Source organism: Prunus mume, linkage group LG7 (genome assembly GCF_029339155.1).
Source record: "Prunus mume cultivar Tortuosa linkage group LG7, ASM2933915v1, whole genome shotgun sequence".
In the NCBI taxonomy this organism is placed as follows: domain Eukaryota; kingdom Viridiplantae; phylum Streptophyta; class Magnoliopsida; order Rosales; family Rosaceae; genus Prunus; species Prunus mume.
In genome coordinates this window covers 16,570,617-16,585,880 of record NC_142704.1, presented here as the reverse complement: position 1 = coordinate 16,585,880, position 15,264 = coordinate 16,570,617, and the positions used below count along the sequence as shown (strand labels likewise).

Here is a 15,264-nt window from a genome sequence, read left to right as displayed (position 1 = left end):
GCTAAACCTAATACTATATCTAGAAAGAAAATTATAAATAAATAAAAAATTGATAGTGTTTTGAGTGGATGTTTAGAATTTTTCAGCATTTGCAAATCGGGTTAAAATGATACAATAAACTAAATAAAATAATATGATTGAAACAAAACTCAACAATACCAATAAATTTATTTTAATAAGCATAAATAAGTACATTTTGTAGATGGATGTAAAGAGCCTTACATTTTGTAGACAAATGTGTCTTTATACATAAATAAAAACTTTGATTTATAAAAATTAAAAAAAAAAAAAAAATCATGCAAAACTAAGGCTCTGAGAACATGGTTGTGGTGGCTGCACCGTTGAAAGACCTTGGCCATCTTCTTCAGTGGCGGCAGCGGAGGTCGCGATATCTTCAACCGTGGTATTGATAGCTTCTGCTTCAGCCGTGGTTGTGGTTGTGGTGGCAGCGGTGGTTGTGGAGATCGCTTGAGTGGAGGTGGTGAGAAATTACGCAACAAATCATTTTTCTTTCTTTCTGATTAGAACATAAGCGACAAAGTTAAAATGCACCCACAACAAAGTAATTATATTACTACGGCCAAGACTCAGTAGTTTGCAATTCACACACACACACACACATACACATACAACACAAAAAAAACAAAGAGCTTTGCTTCAAATATGGTAACTTTAGACTTAACTCTACCTTTTAATTGTAAATCCGATTTAGGGGAAGTTCGTAGTTTACACTTCACAAGAAGAAGAAAAATATTTTGTTGGTAAATCCGATTTTAGGTTTAAACTACACAAACATATTTTCTAATCGAATGAATTTATCCTATTTTCTTTTCTTTTGTGTCATCTTTTATTTGATCTCATGAAAAATCTGTAAGTAGTGGTAACATATTCAGATGCCATTACACTTAAAAAACAAGGGGGAGAGTAGAGGAACAAGAAACAGAAGTTAAATATAATTTCTCAACTGGTGACCTCGGCCACATTACAATGATCTGTGACTACTATGAAAAAGAAAAAAATGGGTATTCAATTTTCACACAGCCGTTGTGGGGTAGCTGATCATAAGATAATAGTAAGTTCTTTGCCTCAAAGCTACAATTAATTTGAAGCAAGAACGACGACGAAAATGCGTAATGAATAATATAAACCCATCCCTACTTCTCTCTCTATTCGTCAGATAGCAGGCGTCACCGGATGTCTACAATTGCTGAACATGGTTAGTGATTTCCTCAGGGCAAGATTGGGCCTGTAAAAGCTCCAAACGGTTGAAAGGAGGAGCAAACTGCAATATATAATCTTCATCTGAAGCAAAACATGCAAAATTAGTACATTCATTATTTTAACAAATGCTCCATCTGATTGCAGAGGAAGCATTGCTACATTAAACATAAATCTAAACTCACAACTGCTTCAGCTATGGTAAAAGTTGAAAGAAAATTCTCAAAAATCAGTGTTTTCTTTTTTATCTAGAAGGGAGGAAGAGAGAGATAAGAGATACAGAAGAGGAAGAACAGATTTAATTAGTTAAAATTGCTTCCAGTCTTTATTTTAAAAAACATGTGTTTTCTTCATCCTCTCTCGGATCTCCATGTCCACTCTTTCTTAGAAGACAGAAAAGGTTCCAATATAAGATGATGCTATCTTTATACTTTTTTTTCCTGTTGATTGGGCAACCAATGGAGCTGAAAGGAAAAAGGATAACAAATATTAAAAACTCACTCTCTTTAACTGTCCCGTACAGCCAGCATAATACCTCATCAGCAAATGCCAAGCAAACTCCTCCCTGCCAACCACATTCATTAGAAATGCCAACTAGAGCATTTATTGACCACAGCTGCAAAGCAATAATCTGCAAATCCTAAGATGACCAGAGCGGTGTTCATCATGTACAACTTGAGACAGCTTTTGCTCAGGTTCACATGTGCATATCTCCTTACTAATTGGACTAATGATGTGAGTCAGATTATCTAAATCAAATGTTTTTTAAAGTGTGACAGGTACAAAGGTGCCTGGCGATCATGTAACATCGCAGAAAACAAAACTCACCTGCCAGTAGTTCTTCATTTTCACTCTTTGTGTTATATCTTTGGTTCTTAGTCTCTCTGTGCGGACAAGTCGACCCGCATCATCCCTGCATGAGAAAAGCAAAACCAAAAAAAAAAAAAAGATATTTAAACAGATCTAAATTTGTAGAGCAGAAAATAAAAGAATTTCCACAGAAACTCTCCAGTGCAAGAAACTGCACGCAGAATATACAATGCATGCGTGATTATTGCTCAGTTTTCTGCGAATTCAAAGCTTGTATTTATGTCAATTATAAGAACTACCATTCTTTTGCAGCCTTTAATATATATTGCTATCTAATCCATCTTAAGTTGCAATTGTACAAGTATTTGTCTAAGCAGCAAGAAAGTAAAAGGCTGAAGTAGCAATTGGGGTTACCTAAATCCAATGACAATATAGGGAACACCCGCTAAGAATGATTGTATCTGCAGCAAATAAAATAGAAAGTTAACTCTTCTACAATTAACAGAATTTACACCTGCTAAGAATGACTGAGACTGCAGCAAATATAATAGACAAGTTAACTCTTTTTACGAATAACAGAATTTTTAAAATATAAATAGGGAAAGGACCAGACACGATGACAAAACCCAATTCCCTGAGAAAATTAGGCAAAGCCCAAGCACAAACAAATTATGCAACTTTTCATGTCAATCCCTAATACAAGCTCATGAAGACTCGTGTATTTCTATATTGGAAAACAGTACAGTAAAGAATGCACCAATGGGAGAGACATAAATATTAATTTCTCATAGTTAGTTAAATGTACCCAAAACTTGAGGAGCTTCTCTCTCTCAAATCTTTCCTCCGTATGATAATCCAACTGCAAAAGTAAAAGGCGAATTTACAGGCAGGAAGGTAAGAATAAGACTCGGAGAACAAAAAGAATTGCATGGGAGGGGGAAGCAAGTCAACCTCACGACTTGTCTTTAGCTCCACATAAAACCTCCTCCCATCATCAGTTGAATCACAACAATCCATTTCAGCACCCATTAGAATACGATGGGCCCCTAATTTTGTTTTGATCACAGAACAGAATTCAACATTGGCATCAACATGATGTATCCCTCCATCACCTCTCCCTGGATCTTCAGTGGCAAGACTTTCAAAACAATAACCCCAGTAACACCTAAGTTGAAAAGATAACATTTGCATAAAGCACACCTGAAATTGCGAATAAGCAATAATGGAAAGAAGCATGCCTACACATGTTCGAGAATTTTGAACCAGTTAGAAGAAGTAGAACAAAATGTCAGTTACAAGTCGCTTCTGATGTATTCATTAATAAAAATAAAATATTCATCATCTCCCTCAGTACCTTCCTGTTTAATCCTAGCCGAAAGGAAGCATTTATGCCTAAATTCAGTAAAGTAAATCATATACCTTATGAGATCACTTGTGCACAAACTCTTATGTACATCTCAGTACTATATTAAAGTTTCCCAGCAAGAATGAAAAGCAACAAGCTTTGACACTCCTTATCAAAATCCCCCTTTTTCATAATAAAAACTTGAAACAGTTAATTCATCCTTACATTTTGAGTACAAATGTTTGCAAGCAGTGATAGTCTTTTATAAATGTATTTCTTAGGCAACAGAATTCATTGATTAGACCAGGGAAGCAATTTCAATAACTCCATTGCCTAAACCAGGGAATAAATTTCAATTAATCCAGGAACATGGTCCTCCTCATCCTAGAAAGACCATGTGAAATTTCTAAAGAAGAAATGAAATTCCAGTACCTTCGACGATCCAATTCACTTTGTGGCCTTTCAGGTAGTTTATGCACATCAAGATAGACAACCCCATTCCTTTTATGCACTCCCATTTCCCAAGGCTCGTGTCTAATATAAGCAGTGGCCAATATCTACAGAAACGAGAGAAGCACTTGAAACACACACAAAAAATTGTTTACTAGACCTAAAAAGACAACAGGTGAAATATTAGACTAATAAACAGTGACTCGAGGTATTATACACCATTGGGTCTCTAGTATGTTGCTTCTGGTGGATGCCCCATCTTTTAGTTAATTGCATCAATCTGGTTCTTATATAACCGTAAGTACATAAAGATATTCTTTCAGTAACTTGAGTATCCCCTTAAAACAGCCATGAGAGGTCCTGTTTATATATTGGTTTGTGCATTGCACTGCTGGAATTTGTACCATCTTATCCAAGATTACAACACATCTACACTCCAAATTATAACTAATCCATGGTTCATCAACAATATCCAGTGAACCTAATAAAGAAAATGATCTTGAGAACAAAATTATGCAAAGTGACTGGGAGATACCTTGTTAAGATTGTTACGATAAGTCTGTCAAAGAGAAAAAAGGAGGAACAAATTTATTAGTTAACAACCTAATGAGAGAATTATACAATAACAAATTTAAAGTGCATATGTTTCGTACCACAAAATGAATATTTTGAAGTGGAATATTCTTGTCTCTTATGCAGGCAAGAAGGTCACCAAAACCTTGAGAGCCCAAATCTGGTTTAGATGGGGGAAAAACAGAAAAAGGAAAAACACAAATTTGCCTGCAAAAATCAGCCCTCATATGCATAACCCCAAAGAAACAAAAATAAACTAACTCCAAGACATAACTCTAACTCTTAATAAAATCGTTGCAATAATTTAGACACAAAGCTTACCTTTCTTTCCAATAAAAGTATCATAACCATCATTGAGATCGGCTCCAATGTCTTCAGTAATAAGACGTTTGAAAAGCCTCTAACGTGGACAAAAGAACAATATAAATGAGTTAACGATTGACATGGACTACCATATACGAGACAAACCTAACAAAAGAATGGCCCATTAAGAAAAGCAAGCTACAGAATGCTTACCAAGCTGGTATCATCAAAGGTGACATCTCCACCTTCTACCCGACTATAGCAAGCAAGTTCACAGGGCTATTGGATAAAATTCTCAAATTAGCGGAGGAAAAAACAACTAATTTATATGCCATACACCAGCCAATTGACAAGGTTAACTTTTCAACATGGGGACTAAATGCCTTATCAACAAGTAATGGCTACTTGCATCATTGAACCAAAAGCCAAGGCAACACTTAAAGGAAATTATTTTATAATTTATAGAAAGGGAATAAACTAATGAGTCTGAAATTCAGACTGTACCACTAGTCTCTTTTAGTTAAAACATTTTAATAAGAAACTGTCTTAGTTAAAACATAAGAGTTAGATATGTTTTATGCTTTCCATGCACCATTGATAAATCAACCTTAAAAGTGCTCGACTTAAAAAGGAGAAAGAAAAGGTAGCACAGAGATTAATAATCAGTTGACTTACTTCCTGAAATGCAATCATCTTTCTCGATAGTGTTTCTTCACTCTTTGTTAGTCTTAGATCCGAAACAAATCGTTCATCACGATGACCATTTGAGAACTTTGAACCATAACCGTAATTATGCCTCTGTGGATAAGGTCCAGGTCGGGGAAGGATGCCTGCACCTCTGTCATTTGGATGCCCTGATTGCCAACGACCGCGCCCAAAATTTCCTCTACCCTGATTATTAGTATTGCGTATGACAGGCAATACTGCCAAGAATAGTTTGATGAGTACGGGGATTTTTAGTACCAAAAATTCAGAAAGAGTAGCAAACTAAGCATTTAAACTGAAACCTTAACATTAACAGCTTATATCTCATATTGAAACAAATTCAGCCTGAAAGTATCTAATATTAATCCCTCCCAACGTAAGCAAGTCAGAACAAAGAGGCACTCCAAAGAAACAAAAATTGCAGTCCCAAAATCACAACACTACGAAAATAAATGATTGAAATAAATAGAGGCCAGAAGAAAAGTGGGTAGCACACAAACATGCCCAATACCCATCAAAGAAGACCACTTGGTCAAGCCAGAAAACCCATCAATACAACCTAATAACCAAAGCACCAAAATGCAAAATATGCATTAAAGAAAATTACTTGGCATGCTACAAAACCATGAATATACGTATATAACTCAATAAGCAACCAAAATGCTAAGTACCCATGTTTTTACTACGCTAGAAGAACCATCAACAGAACAAAATAAGCAACTAAAATACCAGAAAACTATACCAAATCCATACAAAACACCAACAACAACAAAAGTAATTACCAGGAATAAGGAAAGGACTAGTAGCAGGGGTTTTACAGAAATCTTCATTATCAGACCCGAACAGATCCTTATCTCCGTCCCCAAAATAACCCCTATTGTTAAACTCATTGCTGTTGGCGGCGTTTGAATTATCAGCCTCATCACCATTCTCTTCCTCTTCTTCACCACCACCACCACCAGCACTGCTGGCGCTTGGGCTATTGCCGCTGCTGGACTCGCCTCCATCGCTGCCGTTGGATGAAGAAGAAGCCGACGACGATGAAGATGATGAAGACGACGATGATGATGAGGAGGATGGTGAGGATGAATGGGCCGCATCTTGGGTATTATGGTCGTCGTCATCATAGTCCTGGCCGAAGATATCTTCGTGCTGCTTTGAAAAATCCATCGAAAGAGCCCCTTTGGGGAAAAATCTTTGTGGGTTTTGGTTCGATTTTTGGTTTTTGTTAAGTTCTGTCTGTGGGTCTGTGTGTTTGGAGCTGGAAATTGTAAGTGGGAGACTGAGTTGGTGTGGATGGTGACTCGGTTACGAGTTCACCCGGTGAGCGGGCTCGAAGCTAACTTTAATTTTGTTATTAGCTTTTTTAAAGGTTCACTTTGAAAATATTTTGTGATTTTCAGCATACAAAATTAAAAGGAAATTTTTTTTTCCTTTTTTTGCAGTAATAAAAGAAATCCAACTTTACTTGGACAAAAAAAAAAACCAACTTTTTTGGTCGTAAAACCAACCAACTTAATTAGGTCTTCTCCAACCCAAATTTTTTGGTCGCAAAACAATCATTAAACTCAATTTTTCTCTCTTCAAAAACTAACTATTTGGGCTTTGCTCTGACTCAAACCCTTTTTACCCCCAACTCTTGAGACTCAAATTTTAAATCCACGACTTTATTAAATTGTTTAAGAATGGTTTAAGTTTAATTTTTTAAAAATGGATAACTTTTCTTCATTTAATCTTTTTAAATAATTTCATAATTTTTTTTTAACAATTTGACCTTAAAAAATTGAAATTCCACAAAAATTGAAATGAGAAGGTATTTATAGAGTTTGAAGTGAGTTTTGGGGTTGGATCTGATTTAGATTAATTTAAATTTCAACCGTTGAATCTTTATTTTTATCGTTAAAATAGCTTCAATTTAATCTAGATCGTTGATTTGGGTTACTATTGAAAAAAAAAATTAAAAATGCTTGTTTGAATTGTGTCATTGGATTCCAATGACTACATCACATGCACGTGACACGTGGGACGAGGAGGTTTGCAGCAGCAGCAGTAGCAACACGGGCTCGTTTCACAACTACTTACACATGGCATGCGTCAACTTTTAGTGGGCTCCACAGAAAAAGTTTCCAGTCAGGCAATAGTTGGACTGTATTTAGCCCTAAGTTTGGGTTTTCCCAAATTTTGGCCCTTTAATTTTCTTGGATTGGGAGGGGAATTGGGCTAAAATTTGGAATATTTTGGGTTTGGCCTCATGGGTTGGAGATGGCCTTAGAGTGGATACCAGACAAGCCCACAAGTGTTTTAGGTTACAATTTTGACCATAAACCCACCTTTCATATAAGTTTCGATTAATCTCAGGTGACACTTCCATTTGACCTACTATTTTCACCTTGTCATTTTGGCTCTTGACAAAAATGAAATCAATCTCCCCGTGTATGAAAACTATTGTTTTGGCCATTATTTTATATTTGAAATATGTTTACCCATTTTGATGTAGTTCCTGTGGTGGTAGGGTAAAATTCCCCATTGACTTGAAAACCATTAGTGGTCAACGAGTTAACTTTCTTTCATGTGTGAGTGTGCCACTGTTAGCGGCTAAAACCCTAACAGACTTATAAAAATTTAATAACTTGCGCCCCAAGCTATTGACTTTGATAAAGTGATTGTGAATTTGGGTGAGGAATATCTCCTAAATAAGTTCTTTTCTTGCCTCAGACGGGTTAGGACTTTTCAATTTCTCACAGTAAAACTAGTAAGTCTAGCCAAAAATGAATATTGAAATATCAAACTGTTTCAAAGAGAATTGCCTATTACACAATTTAAACAAAAGAGAATTGCCAAGTCCGGAAGGACATCAAAACATTAGGCTTCGATTTCTGCTTGGATTGTTGTCTATGACTTAGGTGGATTGGATGTAATCAGATCAAATTGCACGTCAAGCACCTTCAACTGATGGGGCTCAGTTGAAAATCAATACCAATGTTGAGATTGGCAGAGCTTTAGTCAAATTTAGCCATGGAGAGGCTTTTCGAATGTGCAAAACTAAGATCTCTTCAATTTGGACTAGATTGGAAGTCTGGATTGGCGATTGATGGCCTGGAACTGTACTTCAATACCTATTTTGCTTCATTGTGAATCACCTAAGAGCTATTCTTGCAGTTTTGAGACGTCAAGGTATTTTTGAAAATTTGTTGAGGTTTTCATATTATGAAAAACCCGAACTTCACTTGATTCATCTACTCTGAACCAAGGTTGTAACTAGAGAAATCTCATTTCTCTTATGGATTACTTCTTTGAACTAAACCGAAGTTAGAAGTCTGAGTTCTACCTGTTTTGTCAGAGGTTGGATGGCTTTCACAAACCAAAGAGCTTGGTTGTTTTTGAGTTTGACAGCTTTGGGATCATATGATCTTGCTTGATTTTGTTAGTGTGACTAAGAGTTTTTATTTTGATTGGATTTTTTGCTGTCCTTTATCCTGTTCACATCCTCATATATTTATAGGAAATTTGCATGAGTGATTATTCCTTAATATCTTGAGGACACATTGTTGAGAGGTTTATTTGCTCATGCATAAAAAAGGGAAATAGTTAATTTGACAAGAAAACTCCCATCAAGAGTTAGTTTTCATGATGATTAGTTTTGACCTTCTAACAACCCACTCTCTTATTTCTCGTTCGTCTACCAAGCTTGTATTGACTAGACTGTCACGAGTATGGGAAGGAAACTTGGCCCTCTTTTCTGGCATTTAATGGTTTTGGGGAGTGGTTTTTGATTTTACCTTTAACAACTCCCCTACGTATCCTCTTGTCATTTTCTTATGTTGATGTCTTGTCATTGGGATCACGTAGGCATCGTGGAGAGAAAAATCCTCCCCTTTATCTGCTGATCTGATCCTTTGAATTAGTAATCAACGATGGTAATCAAACCTTGAGCTCTTGGAAAAAAAATCTAGAAGCTGGGTATTAATTAAACCAATTAAATCTGGCTTATTCAGATTAAATTACCATAAATGGTAATTAACCTTTAACCTGTGAAAATTATTTTTGTAATTGGTTTGAAATGGTATGGGCCTCTAAACATCCCGGGCTGATTCCCAATTTTGGTAAAACAAAGCCCAAACCCTTGTTGCTGATATAGGCCCAAACAAAATATAATCAATTTGTTTATCTTTCAATTATGATTCATTTTTACTTTAATTTTGGGCCAAAGGCCTTAAGGTCTAGGGTTGATTACTTCTGTGACATTGGGTCCCGTAGTTCGCTTGCTCGGGCCATCTTCAAGCTCCATAGTTCACTTGTTCATGAAGCTTGACAACCCTAAGTCTTACGGTTACCGATCTGTCACGACCCGATTCAAGAATCATGAATATTCCCGAATCAGGGTATGAGTTATACCATAGTTAAGAATAAAATCCTACAACCATGATATGATGAGCCACAAATAATACAAATTCACTTAATAACACAGAATTAGAGTCACGGTAGCTCGTAGTTAAATACACACTAGGATCCTTATCAAACGGTTTACTACTTACAAATATTAATTACACAAATCAACAACAAAAGCCTAGTATCTTGGTTGAAACTCTCTTCCTCAAACTTCGCATTGAATCATGCACAATCTATTAGGGTATGAGCATTCTAAATTCTAATGCCCAATAGAGTACCGTCAAACCCCTCAAGGTCAACCATCACAGTTAATCAAAGTGTCATGCATCAAACAACACAAGATACATAAATTATTCAAGCAGTCCATAATAGATAAATAAATTTGTATATGCAATGATGCCATGGACTCACTCCCTTATAATCTCATTAATTCATACCTTAGGTCAACAAGCTTGCATGTCTCATATCATGCGTATTACCACTATGACTCAGAATACCATAAAATATGAACTAGCGCTCATCTATCCCTTAACCCCATTTTTTATTTACGAATTCATAACTTTCACTTTTCATTAAAGACCCTGCTTCCATCACCTAATTATATTCAGGCCATGCTCTCATCACCTAAATATATTCCACATTTTTACGAAAATATATCTAAGACCTTCTCCTACCCCTTAGATATACCTCGACCCAAACACAAATCCAAAACACAACCGTATTTATGATGCATATGTAATACAACTCAAACATCATTTATCTCTGCAGAATAATAATAGAGATAATAAAAATAATATTTCAAGTTTAATCACATGAATAATAATATTCACCCAACATCAAATAATATCCACGGAGCAACATCTATAATAATATTCACATGACATCAAATAGTATTTCATCAAATATCAAATAATATTCACCGAGCAAAATAACAATAATATTCATATTTATAGTACTATATATAAGCACCAAGATTAAAAATGACATAGCCTAATCATCGAGAAATTAGGAAACCCTTCCTCGTGTCTTGCTAGCTAAAATACCAATTTACCATTCAGAAGTTCCCATATTCGTCGAATCTACTCTTTTGATCCAATTCCTAAACAAATTTAAATCTAAATTATTATTTAGCAGTCTTCACCTAAGACCAATAAACCTCAACCTTACGCATTTCAAAGATTCTGCGTGAAAATGATGAAAATGCCCTTGGGACCAACTCGGGGTCCAAAGCTGTCAAATCGTCCAAAACAATATAAAATTGTATCCTACGCCTTGTCAACACCGAAACAAAGCCAACAACACCCGTTGTTCAAAAGTCACTATTTGGGTTTCATGGGCCCTAAATCAACCAACACTTCAAACAAAATATGCATCGACGCACAACCTCAAATTGACTCAAAACATATATCATCGGACTCGAATCGAGTCGGATGGACTAAAAATATGGTGTCGGAAGCTGTCGGAAGCTATCAGAATAGCAGCCACTCACCGGATATACGAGTGGGCTTGGCTAAGGTTACTGTTCATCTTCTCCAAAATTCTGTAATTTATCCTATTTCTTCCCAATTTGTGTGCTTCATTTTGACTGATCAAACTTCAGTAGAAAAAAACAAATTTAGAACGATTTTAAAGTCTGTTATCTCTAGTTTCTAACCCAACAAACCACATTCAAAACGGAGCTAAAACAAAAGAGAAATCAAGCTTCAAAGTTGAGATCGTGGCTGGTTTTCTGCAAAAACATATTTTTCTCCAAACATTTGCAGTTGTGTTTGACATAACAAAACTTAACCAAATTCGACAAAACCAATTGCGTTTTGTTCCTTGACAAGTCTAGTTTAAAACCCAACAAATGGATTCCTCAAACACTCAATGAATTGGGAGAAAAAGAGAGCCAAAGTGAGGCTCACTAATTGAATATTTCCAGAAAATGCAAATTTCCAGATTTGGTTATAAGTTGATTTCATCCATTCTAACTAACCAATAGTTCCTATAGCACCGAACTCACTCCAAACTTCACACCTACTTCTCAAAAGACTCGAAACAACTATAAAAATTGAATTAAATCCATGTATTAACAAATTACTTGAGATTTTAATAGATTGTAATTACATTATTTTAGGTAGCGTTTGGTATTGCTTAAATTTTAAAAAAAGCGACTTTAATAAAAATTTTGCAACACTATGGCGTTTGGTAAACATCAAGAAGCAGCTTTTAAAAAAAATTGCGGTCAATGATTGTTTTTCAGACTTTTAAAAGTCGCTTTTAAAAATTTAACGGTGGTTTTAATGAAATTTTGACTTTCCCATAATGCCCTCATTCATTTTTCAAATAGACAATCCTTATCCCTCCAATACACATCGAGGGATGCAAACTCCTCGTCTTCTCCATTCTGTAAACTCTCCTTTTCTTCTTTTTATTCTGTTCGTTCGCAACCCTCCCTCTTTCTATTCGTTTTAACTCACATCCCTTTTTCGCAACAAACCCCAAGCGCTAACCACAACCATAACCTCAGCGATAATAACACCGATGGCGGATGACCAGCGGCAGCGAGACTCCACAAAGCATGGACTATAGATGACAATGACGATGTGCAAGGAGGGCGACTTCTCAGGGAGAAAATAGAGCAAGGAGTAGAGGAGAATTTTTGAGAAAAAAAAATGTCTGAGAGAAAGGAGAAGAAGAAGGTAGGAGGAAAGAGAAGAAGAAGATGAAAAGAAGGAGCAGAAAGATGCAGAGATCTGGAAAGAAAAGGGGTTCTAGAAAAAGAAGAAAAAAAAAAAGAAGAGAAAAAATAGAAAGGAGACCAGAGAGAGACGAAAAAGTTTGACCCAAACAAAAGTGTAAATTAAAAAAGAGAAAAATTATGTAGCGTAAAGTTGTTGTTTTTGTTTAAAACAAAATTAAAAGTAGAAAAAGAAATAAGAAAACAACAAATAATTTCATCATCATAATTCATGTCCTTTTTTGTCATTGTACACACTAAAAGCACTTCTGATAAATATTTACCAAACACTTTATTTACTAACAGCACTTTTTTAAATAGAGTTTACCAAACACCTAACTAATTTTTTGGTGATTATTTTTTCAAAGACAAATGAAGCGATTTTAAAGCACAACATTGCCAAACTAATGTCATGGATTTAAGCCGAATTTGTAATTATATGATTTTACGTATGATTTTAATAGATTGCAATTACATGATTTTACTTATGATTTTAATTCACTTAGGATTTTACTTATGATTTTAATAGATTGTAATTACATGATTTTACTTATATTTCCATACAAGCTTGAACTCTATCACCAGCATCATTCACATAAATACATAACCTAAAGGCATATATCATTACACTGTATACAAGGAAATATCATGATTGTGGCATGAGAGCAAGTCAGAGCTGAATCAAGAATGTAGATAGAAAATCATCACGAATATGTGACGTGGTCCAGAGCGCCACCCAAGTAGTTTTGCCTTTACACCATCTATTCTTGAAAAATCACTTTGACAACTATTTGTTTCATCGGTTCAAATTTTGAAACAATTCATGAGTTCAGATTTTGAAAAAATTAATGTTATGTGATGACTTCTTAACATCTATGCTTTTGATATTTTCATCCCCAAAGAGCAGGAGATCCTTAAAAATAAAAAAGCACCGAAAAGATAATTTTGCTCCGAAGAAACTTGTCTACAAGAAAAGAAGAGCCATTGAAAAATGACCATTAACTCTAGAATAGACAAAATCTTCTCTCTTCTTAATGCTTCATTATCATCTCTCTTATGAAAAGTTTTTATTTTTTTATTTTTTGTACATTAGAAAGCATGAAAAAATAGTGGGAAAAAAAGTATGAGAGCATATATGAGAATCATGCATAGGAGGGTGTGATTTGTTATGTGATTTGGTATTTATATCACACGCTCAAAAGTCTCATACAATACATCTTTTAATGAAATACATTAAAAAAATCAATAAGTATTTTAATATCACGGTACTTTTTCTTATCATTTAAAAGTCCTAATTGAATACCACCAGACTTTTATTGATTACTTAAAAATCTTAACTGAATACCGCTATGCTTTTAAGCTTCAAAACAATCCATTAAAATCTCAATTGAATACACCCTACCCCAAGTGCAAATCGGGACTTAAATCTTAAGTTCAATTGAGATTTTAAAAGACTATTTAAGGATATAAAAAATTCAATGGATTTAATTAGAATGTAATGAATTATAGGATTTTATTGATGTATTTGTATAAATAGGATTTTTAATGTTTGGATTTTAAAGATTATATCATAAGATTTGAAAGGACCACATTGATTTATATCATAAGATTTATACCTGCACCTCACTAAATAGGGCTACAGCCCAAACCAAAATTCGAAACTTTTGTAAATACCTAGCCCAATAGATATAGTGAACCCAAAATTTCATTCCCTTAAAAATAAATAAACAAATAAAAAAATAAAAAAATAAAAAATAAAAAATAAAAATAAATAAATAAAGGTAGCCCATGCATTATCCACAAGTACAGCAACCGACCTAGACAAAAAGGTGTTTGCTCCCAAGTTGTCGTTTGATATTGATGTGTCATTTTATGGGGTTAGAAGAATACGTTTCCTTCAATGATGAAAATAAGAATAACATTCATGGTTACAATAGTGCACTCCCATGGATGACAACCAACATAAATAAAAGCATAGTTCCATCTCTTGAAAGGAACAAAATCGATGTGAAGACTTTTAACTAATCCACCCAAGTGTGCAGCTCATAAGATATGATTGTCTCCCTACGATAACAAAATAATGCTACCACTAAATTGACTGGAAAATAACAATAACATTGATTCGATGGCATCAAAAAGACAATTTTAGAGTTCCAAATCATTTACACTACTACAAAAATTCGCAATAGACGAACGGTAATCCACCGTCGTGTATCCGGTTTTTCAACCGTCGTGAAATCGATCGACATCTTTTGATGCATAAAACCACGATGGTAAATTCTCGTCGTCTATTATATGTAATGACAACTGTTTTTTGAAAGGAATGTCGTCTATTAGATGTAAAGATGACCTTTTTTGAAAGAAGCTGTCGTCTATCAGATGTAAAGACGATGATTTTTTTGAAATCACTATCGTCGTGTTGTTATATAGACGACGGTGTTTTTAAAGAACTATCGTTGTTTTGTTATATAGACAACATTTTGTGACAAAAAAAAGGTCGTTGTTTAGGGGTAAGGACGACGTTTTGGTTAACACCGTTGTTAATTGTAGGCAAAATACAATGGTTTTTATTTAAAACCGTCTTTGATTGTATAGAAAGATGACGGTTTTTTGTTAAAAATGTATGTAAAGATGACCCTTTTTTGTTAAAAATCATCGTTCATTGTCTGTAAAGACGATGGTTTTTACAATAAAGCCATCGTTGATTATATCTTAGTTCAGTTGTCCAATATATTCCTAGGTTGTTATA

General features: G+C 34.8%; 1 protein-coding gene across 1 annotated transcript; it reads right to left on the bottom strand.

Moving 5' to 3' along the window:
* Window positions 1–925: 925 nt before the first annotated feature.
* Window positions 926–6,746, bottom strand: LOC103328859 (glycine-rich protein). Its single transcript, XM_008231260.3, has 13 exons — window positions 6,187–6,746; window positions 5,375–5,622; window positions 4,913–4,978; window positions 4,718–4,796; window positions 4,477–4,556; window positions 4,359–4,382; window positions 3,806–3,930; window positions 2,980–3,193; window positions 2,834–2,887; window positions 2,443–2,489; window positions 2,047–2,131; window positions 1,720–1,783; window positions 926–1,302 (listed from the first exon to the last, which is right to left on the bottom strand). The coding sequence occupies exons 1-13, from the start codon at window positions 6,572–6,574 to the stop codon at window positions 1,199–1,201; spliced, it is 1,578 nt and encodes a 525-aa protein (XP_008229482.1). The 5' UTR covers window positions 6,575–6,746; the 3' UTR covers window positions 926–1,198.
* Window positions 6,747–15,264: the final 8,518 nt, after the last annotated feature.

Excerpts from the sequence above, each read along its gene's own strand:
- LOC103328859 (XM_008231260.3), bottom strand. The coding sequence starts at position 6,574 with ATGGATTTTTCAAAGCAGCACGAAGATATCTTCGGCCAGGACTATGAT. Across the intron at positions 4,797-4,912 it reads CCTTTGATGATACCAGCTTG|AGGCTTTTCAAACGTCTTAT; the intron begins GTAAGCATTCTG and ends TGTCCACGTTAG. Across the intron at positions 3,194-3,805 it reads AGTGAATTGGATCGTCGAAG|GTGTTACTGGGGTTATTGTT; the intron begins GTACTGGAATTT and ends TTTTCAACTTAG.